This window comes from Nesoenas mayeri (assembly GCF_963082525.1).
Source record: "Nesoenas mayeri genome assembly, chromosome: Z".
Taxonomy (NCBI): domain Eukaryota; kingdom Metazoa; phylum Chordata; class Aves; order Columbiformes; family Columbidae; genus Nesoenas; species Nesoenas mayeri.
This window is the reverse complement of record NC_137542.1, coordinates 46,426,904-46,435,711: the sequence shown is the minus strand read 5'-3', so window position 1 is coordinate 46,435,711 and position 8,808 is coordinate 46,426,904. Positions and strand designations below refer to the sequence as shown.

The 8,808-nt window shown below is 38.8% G+C and overlaps 1 protein-coding gene across 1 annotated transcript in view; it reads right to left on the bottom strand.

Moving 5' to 3' along the window:
- Positions 1–2,544: 2,544 nt before the first annotated feature.
- SRFBP1 (serum response factor binding protein 1) overlaps positions 2,545–8,808 on the bottom strand; it is a 77,491-nt gene continuing 71,227 nt past the window's right edge. The window contains exons 5-8 of the mRNA XM_080362970.1: positions 6,362–6,443; positions 4,707–5,451; positions 4,273–4,310; positions 2,545–3,552 (exon numbers count right to left, since the gene is read on the bottom strand). Of these exons, the coding sequence (XP_080219096.1) occupies positions 3,365–3,552; positions 4,273–4,310; positions 4,707–5,451; positions 6,362–6,443 (1,053 nt within the window). The 3' untranslated portion in view covers positions 2,545–3,364. The remainder of the gene's footprint in view (positions 3,553–4,272; positions 4,311–4,706; positions 5,452–6,361; positions 6,444–8,808) is intronic.

Below are 8,808 nucleotides of genomic sequence, written 5' to 3'. Positions count from 1 at the left end.
TTAAAAGTTTGTCTATAGCACATAAACCCATAGCTTTTTCTAGAAAATATGACCCTTCCCTACAAAACTACAGTAAACATGTTTCCATGTTTATTTTGATGCTCCTGGCCTTAAATGTTGTTCTGTATAGTACAATAAAAGCAACAACTGAAAACACTGGAGAATGGAACGGTATTCAAATTTCCAACTCCTGAATAGCAATGCCATTCAGGAGGATAACACCACATACAGTAACATTTGTTTAGGATGCAGAAGAGAAAGCCTAACCAAGTGGGGCCAAGACATGCCTAAATAACAATATAAAATAGAACAACCAGAACATTTAGCCTTCAGGAACTTAACACAGGGCGGGAGAATGGGCCGAAGTTGCTGGGCTACAAATAACATAAAATATCTGCAGGAGAGAGGTGGCAATATCAGCAATAGATTAACACTAGAAAATCTAAACTTGTTCCTGTCATTTGAGGCTATTGTCATCCCAAGTGGAATACACTGAGGTATTATATGGTGACTGCATGTTTTAGACACAACCAGTAACTCCACTGTGAAGCGACTGATGGTTAGGGAGTCATTGCTTGACTCAGTTCTAAGTGTACAAAATCAGAAGGAGCAGATGAGGTAGGAAGAGACCTCTGCATATCATTTATTTCAAACGCACTGTCCAAGCAGGGTCACCTCAAGACAGTTAACCCAGGACTGTGTCCAGCCAGGTTCTCAAGATCTCCAAGGATGGAGACTTCAAAATATTTCTGGGGACCCGTGCCAGTGCTCTGCCACTCTCTCAGTGAAAAAAGTTTTTCTTGTTTAAGTGGAATTTATTGTATTTCAATTTGTGCCCATTGCATCTTGTGCTGCCACTCAACAGCACTGAGTTTGGCTCAACCTTCTTTACACTTCCCTTCCCCTGCCCCATATTTATACACATTATGGTCTCACTGAGCCTTCTCTTCTCCTGAACAGTCTCTCAGCTCTCTCAGTCTCTACTCCTTTGTCATATACTTCAAAGCCCTTAATCATCTTGGTCACCTTTTGCTGGACTCATTCCCATCTGTCCATGTCCCTTGTGCACTGGAGAGTCCAGAACTGGACCCAGCACTTCTGATGTGGCCTCCCCAGTGCTGAGTACAGGGCAAGATCACCTCCCTCATCCTGCTGGCAACTATTTCTAAAGCAACCCAGGAGGCTAATGGGGCCTTCTTTGCCAAGACACAGAAAAAGATTGTTTTTCATAAAAGTTTAATACACAGGAAGGACTTCTACACCTTAAGGGAATACAGATTTCACAAGTTCACGTGGATTTAAGAGCAGATAAATCTGCAGAAAATAAATCCATTAAGGATTATTAAATACAATAACCCACAATATCACAAGATGTCCCTGAGCTCTAAAATAGGAAGCTAAACAAGTTGGAAATTGGAAGCACTATGTGCTTCTTCTATGCCTATGCTTAAGCATTCCTGTTTGACAACTGTTGAAGGTATTAGGCTAGATGGACATTTGGTATGATGCAGCACTATTCTCAGGCATCACAAAACACAGTATCACAGTATCACAGAATGTTTGGGATTGGAAGGGACCTCAAAAGATCATCTAGTCCAATCCCCCTGCTGGAGCAGGAACGCCTACGTGAGGTTACACAGGAACATGTCCAGGTGGGTTTTGAATGTCTCCAGAGAAGGAGACTCCACAACCCCCCTGGGCAGCCTGTTCCAGTGCTCTGTCACCCTTACTGAGAAGTTTTTTCTCAAATTTAAGTGGAACCTCTTGTGTTCCAGCTTGATCCCATTACCCCTTGTCCTATCGTTTGCCACCGAGAAGAGTCTGGCTCCATTCTCGTGGCGCTCACCCTTTATATATTTATAAACATTAATAAGGTCACCCTTCAGTGTCCTCTTCTCCAAACTAAAGAAACCCAGCTCCCTCAGCCTTTCCTCATAAGGGAGATGCTCCACTTCCTTCATCATCTTTGTTGCCCTACGCTGGACCATCTCCAGCGTAGGGAGATGTCTCTGTCCTTCTTGAACTGAGGGGCCCAGAACTGGACACCATATTCCAGATGTGGTCTCACCAGGGTAGAGTAGAGGGGAAGGAGGACCTCTCTCAACCTACTAACCACCCCCCTTGTAATACACCCCAGGATGCCATTGGCCTTCCTGTCCATAAGGGCACAGTGCTGGCTCATGGTCATCCTGTTGTCCACCAGGACCCCCAGGTCCCTTTCCCCTACACTGCTCTCTAATACGTAATTTCCCAACCTATACTGGAACCTGGGGTTGTTCCTGCCCAGATACAGGACTCTACACTTTCCCTTGTTAAATTTCATCAGGTTATTCCCCGCCCAACTCTCCAGCCTGTCCAGGTCCCGCTGGATGGCAGCACAGTCATGGCAGCACCACATGAATTGTGCAGTGTATTATATTATGCCCACTGCAGTAATTTACCAAGTTTCCAAATTTATTTAATTATGAAAGTTAACTATATTTAAATAAACAACACTATTAAAGATGAATTACAAGTTCAGAATTTTTTTTCAATTAAGCAGTAGGAAAAGCCCTTGAAGAAAGTTACAACAAAAATTTTACCAATCAAACCAACTCCCAAACTCAGAATGGCACTTAAAAGTCAAATATTTCTTAGCGTACAAAGACCTTTCAGTTTTTCATCATTCTTTCAAAAAGTGCAAGACAGACATGTTGGAGTACCCAGAAATATCCTCCAGGACAACAGTATTAAAGACACTCAGTTTTTCAAATCTGCAGTATAATCAAAGGACAGAGATGACAATTTAACACGCTAATATTTTATTGCTCTCCAGAAACTTTCATATCATCATGCATGCTACTGATCAGCTTTACCAGCTGCCTGATACATTCAGGAATTTTTAAAGTCTGTTCAAGTTTAAGAATCTCTTAGTTTTTCTCAGTTAAGATGTGTTTGATAATACAGTCCTACGATTATCACCTCAGTATTTTGTATACTCCTCTCTCTCTCGACAGCCAAGTCCTTGTATAGTTTAAAGTACATTTTTACACAAAAAAAAAAGCTCCAAAGAATCTGTACTATTTCTACAGGGCACTAATGATGTTCCTAAAATCCATTAATTCACGTTAAGGGGTATTTCATAATTAGTGGCACTATATAATGGGGCCTATGAACCAAGACCATATGACCACATTCATCAACAGACAGCATATTGAATAAATGAAGTAATCTTCATAATTGAATTACAGTAAATTCTAGCAGTTGGTATTTTACAGATTGCAAAGGATAAGGACAGTATAACAAAAATGTTCAAACAGTAGTTGTAACACCATAAGATGCATATCCCCAAAGAGTATTTTTTTAATCTCGATTTACATATAGTCTAGTCATCAAATTTAATCTTTTTGCCTTGGAATGCTGTAATTTGAGACATTTGTTCCCGGCGTCTCCTGCTTGCTTCCCATGAAGGATGAAGAGGCTGCTCCAAACTTGCTTTCTTATTGTCGCATTTAATACCTGCAGCTTTTGCAAATGGTTGCTTCTTGAGCTGTGGTTCCTTTTTAAGAAGAGCTGTGCAAGAAGAACAAAATAAGACATTAACTACATCATGAACCTTCATACAAATATGCTAAAACTACCTTGAGACTGCAGATATTTTCAATAATTTCTTAATGAGTCACAGAGAACACACTCATCTGAATTTTCACACCAAGATTTCCTAATCTTGCAGCCCAGTAAATTGTCACTTAGTAGAATGCAGATAGTTAAGATTTGTTATTATGGATCACATTCAAAATTTGTGCAGACAAAGAGCACAATCTCAACTCCTTCCTTCACAATAAACTAATAAGATGTTATACAATGTAACTCAATAAGACTGAAATTATATCCTTGACCCAATGAATTCCAAAATGGAACCATGTACTATCAATGGAATAAAATACTGAAAGAACTATTGAAGGAATTACGTATGTGATAACCTGCTTACAAAATGTGACACCTTTACCTGTACACAGGTAACACTAACCACTCAACATCAAGACAGATGGAAAAGCACTTTCCTGTGTAAACCCTACTCTAAGTATTTCTAATATTGAAAGAAAGAAAGAGTGAACAATATCCAGACTAAAATGAAACCTCCACAATTGGACCAGTTTACTAAAAAATGTTAAAATACATGCAAAAAAATTGAAATGAAACAAAAAATAGTCTATCATGTTTAGATTGCAGAGGCAATAAAATCTCAAGATGTTTTTACTTTTATAACTTTACCAGGCTAAGTAAACATACCTGTTCTTCCATTTTTGAGAGGCTGGTCTTTTGTATTTCTAAAAATAAAGAGAGAATTCAGTTTTTTTTCAACAAACTTGTAAGATGACAAACACCCATGAATAATGAATCATAATCACCCAAACACTCATGCAATGACCTTTCAAGCATAATGTATATTGTTTCCTCTTTGTTAATAAAGAAGTAAAAATAGAAGTATTCAGTAGTGACTGGATGCAGGTCTAGTTAGGAATCCTATGTATATGTCAGTGCTAGTATGAATGTGAAAAATAGTTAAGGGTCAAGAAAACATAAGACTGCAGAGTACTATATATGAAACTATTTTAAGCTGTGGTTGGCTGAAATTCTACTGGTTTGGTAAGGGCTACTAAAAAATCACAACAATTTCCATTACTGGGAAGGAGGGAATGGTGAACATAAGTGGAAAAGTTTACCTTCTTCTGTTTTGAGACTTCTCATTAGAGGTAGACAATGAACTGCAGAACATTGATTCTAGCCTGCTTGTTTTTGCATGTGGCTTTCCTTCTTCCAGGGTCACATTTTGTGCTGTCCCAGGCGCTGTGTTCTTTTCATTCTTCACTACATTTTTCTGAAGCTTACCCTTTTCATTTGCTGAAGAAAGATCATCAACTGCTGCTATCTTGTTCTTTCTTTTTACTTTGCCAATGAAGAAATCATCATCGCTGTCACTGTCAGAATCTGATGACTGGTTATAAAATCTCTCTTCAGTACTATCATCAAAGTACTCCTCTTCACTAGGTTGCTTCTGGTCACTATCATCATTAATTGTTTCTTTTATTGCATTTAATTTGTTCATGCTCACATTTTCTTTCCTTTTCTGATAGCCAACTTTCTTTCCTGTTTTATTCTGACTGACTGCTTGCACTTCTCCTGCCTGAAATGAAGATTCTTCTGGAGCATATGCTCTTTCCATTTCCACAGTTTCCTGCTCAGATTCACTCTCACAAGGGTCTTTACCCACCCTGTCAGTTTCTATTTTCACACTTTTTTTTTTTTTGTGTTCATATCCTTGCTGTCTATAAGCTTGTTTAAGACCTTGGTCACCCAAACTACTATTGAAATGTTGTGCTGACTTAGGCTGTTCTTCTGACTGAGCCTTTTTTGCAGGTATGGTTGTGACTGGGTTCTTTCTTTCATCCTTAAAAGCTTTTACAGCAGCTATACAAGGGCAAGAAGAAAAATATTTTGTTGCAGCTACACATGAGTTTACAGAGTTATTTTAACATAATGAAACATTTTTGCAAGTTAGATAAGTTGTATTGAATAAGCATATTTTGACTGTCCTTATCAATCATTCACTGAACACATGGAAGATGTAAATACCTTAGAGTACAGCATCAACAAAAGTGAGGAAAAGAACCTGAAACTATTACCAACTGAATACACTGTTAAAATTTGGTTTAACTGTGAACTCTTCAACAAATAACCTGCAGTTGTTCATCTAGGGCATTACTTTGTGCGTAAAAACTGCAAATACACAGTAAATTGCTCAGAAATAACTTAATGGGTGTTTTCAATACTCTGTTATTAACAAAGTAACTTTGTGACATTATTACTAGGACTCAACCCTTTTAAACATCAATTTTAGTTGAAAAAAAGGATTGTAATGACAGGTCCCAGAAAAAAAACCTTTTAGCTGCCTTTAGAAACCCAGCTGTAACATTCCTTCCACCTGTGTATCTGATAGTTACTGTGCTCATTGCCAGTTCAGTCCTATTTAACTTAGAGATACTCCATTACATACATTCGATTTTTAGAATTCCCATTATGAGGCCTGTTTATCCTACACCCTATATCTTAAATGTCATATAGCATACTGTCACACATATGCCCATTTCATCCAATATAAATGGCTACAAGATGGTGACAGTTCACTGCAGCTAGTTAAGGTAATTACAAGAGTGGTGTTGGTTTTGTGTTTGTGTGTGTGGTTTTTTTTTTTTTTTATTAATTTGTTTGTTTTTTACCTTTCTTTTTATACTGGTTGTTCATGTCTGGAATGTACAGCAGCAAGGTAACATATCAGTAGGCTACTGAAGTCATAAACAAGTTAATATATATTTCATACCTTTAAGTTCAACAAATCTGGGCTTCAAGATGGGGTGTGTTGCAAGTCGTGCAATGGCTCTCTCAGTGGCAGTACAATTTGGCTATATAAAAAAAAATCCAAAGGCATGAAGTCAATAGAATTGTGAATACTTATACAGGTCTGTACTGGTTATGTTACAATGCAACTAATGTGATTCTGGACTATCAACTGAACAAGAGGAAAAGCTTATGACACTGTAATATTTGAATATTTCTTATTTTTCCTGTGTTATTGTCATCCTAAAGGAGGAAAAAACTGACTACCAAAACACTGACGGAATCATAACAGACATGTAAATCTGCGATTTCTCAGGTTTTGAAACGGGATAACATGATTTTTATTTTAAAAGTGTAGGAGACACATTTTTCAGAGCGAACACACTGAGTTTACATTCACTATTTCTTACAAGTGCAAAGCAAATTTATGAACCCCCTGAATAAAAACCATCATATTGGCAGAAGGCATTCTTCATGAAGGAATACAGCAGCTTTCAAGAAGTGCAGTATGGATGCCATAAAAGTAGGCAAAATGTCACAGCAGGTATTGAAGGAATATATACTTAATGTGGTTGAGAGACAGTGTCTAACCTGATTTTAAAAACAAACCACCTTGAATTTCCTGTGGTAGAATACTGGAACTCTGTAGACTGATTCAAAGAACAAATATGATCTTCATGCTTTAATTTAAAGAAAAAGGAGAAAAGTAGGAATTTCTTCAATTTCTGACTTCCTTTTTTATATATTAGAGTACATAGGTACAACACATTGTAAAACCTATCTCATTTTTAGGTTCTTGTAATTACTCTGATTGGAGAACAAAATGAGACTTCCCTAAGAGTTTTCCAAAGACAGTTCTGTCTTCTTTTATTTTGAAGGGAGGGAAAGGGGGTATAACAGATTTGTAAAACACTAATCTAGCAGGAAGATTTCTTAGAGCCTGAAGTGAAATTCTTTGGGAGAAAGGGGAAAAGACACACCTTCCTCCCTCCATCCTAGTGGTGCTGTAATTGATATATGTTAAACTGTTACCTGTGATTTGAGCTATGCTACAGGAAAGACTACAGCAGAAGCTAATGGAACCAACAGATGACGGGTCTCATAAAGAACCGAGCAAGAGTCCCATGGCAAAACCTAGAGCTGGTTTTAGTGCCCAGCAAATAAACACAACCCTTTGCCTCTTGTGTCCTGAGTGACTGCTGCAACAGATGGAGCCCACATCACAGGTATGTAAATGGTACAGAATAAGGGCTTGAGACAGTGCTGGCTCTGTCCTGGGATGGAGTTAGCAGCCAAGATGGTGCTGTGCTTTGGATTTGTGACAAAAACATTTTAGAGTTGGTAACATACCAACGTTTTAATTATTGCTGAGCAGTGCTTGCACAGCATCAAGGCCTTCTCTTTCTCAGTCTGCCCTCACAACAAGAAAGTAGGGTGTAGGCAAGAGGTTGGGAGAGAAATACACCTGGGAGAGCTGATCCAAATTTACTGTCATGGTTTAGCTCCAGCTGACAACTGAGTCCCATGTGGCAGCTCACTCACTCCTTCCCCGCACAGTGGGATGGAGGGAATTAAAAAAAAAGTGTAAAACTTGTGTGTCGGAATAAAGAGAGTTTAACAGGACAACAAAGGAAGAGATAAACAACAACAGTAATAATAATAATAATAAAAGAATATACACGAGGGATACAAATGCAGTCACTCACCACCCAGAAACCTATGCCCACCACATGAGCAGGAATTCCCTCTCGCGGCCAGCTCCCTCAGTTTATGTACTGACCATGATGCCTTTTGGTATAGAAAATCCCTTCGGCTAGTTTGGGTCAGCTGTCCCAGCTGGGCCCCCTCGCAGCTTCCTGGGAAAATTAACTATCTCAGCTGAACCCAGGACAGACCAAAAGGATATTCCACATCAAGTCATGCTCAGCTCTAGGAAAGGAAAAGAAAGAGGGGATGTTTGTGGTTTTGGCGTTTGTCTTCCCAAGTAACCGTTACATGAAATGAAGTCCTGCTTTCCAGGATGTGGCTAAAGATCTGTCTGCTGATGTGAAGTAGTGAATACATTTCTATCCTCCTTTGCTTGCACACACGTCTTTGTTTCACTTATTGAACTGTCATTATCTCAAGCTGTGAGTTTTTCTCACTTATGCTCTTCTGATGCTATCCCCATCCTGCGGGGGTGGGGTGAGCGACCAGCTGCACGGTGCTTAGTTGCTGGCTGGGGTCAAACCACAACACAAACACTACCTAATACATCAGCAATGCATGTTTAAAGTATATGATTTGCTCGACATAGCAGTGCTCAGCAGAGAATCTTACTTGTTTGTATGTACATTTTATTTCAGCAGAATTGTGCCACTTAGTCCAAACAGTTATGTATTCATTGCATAAAGATAGACAATTCATGCCAACTACTAGTGCAGGAGAGTC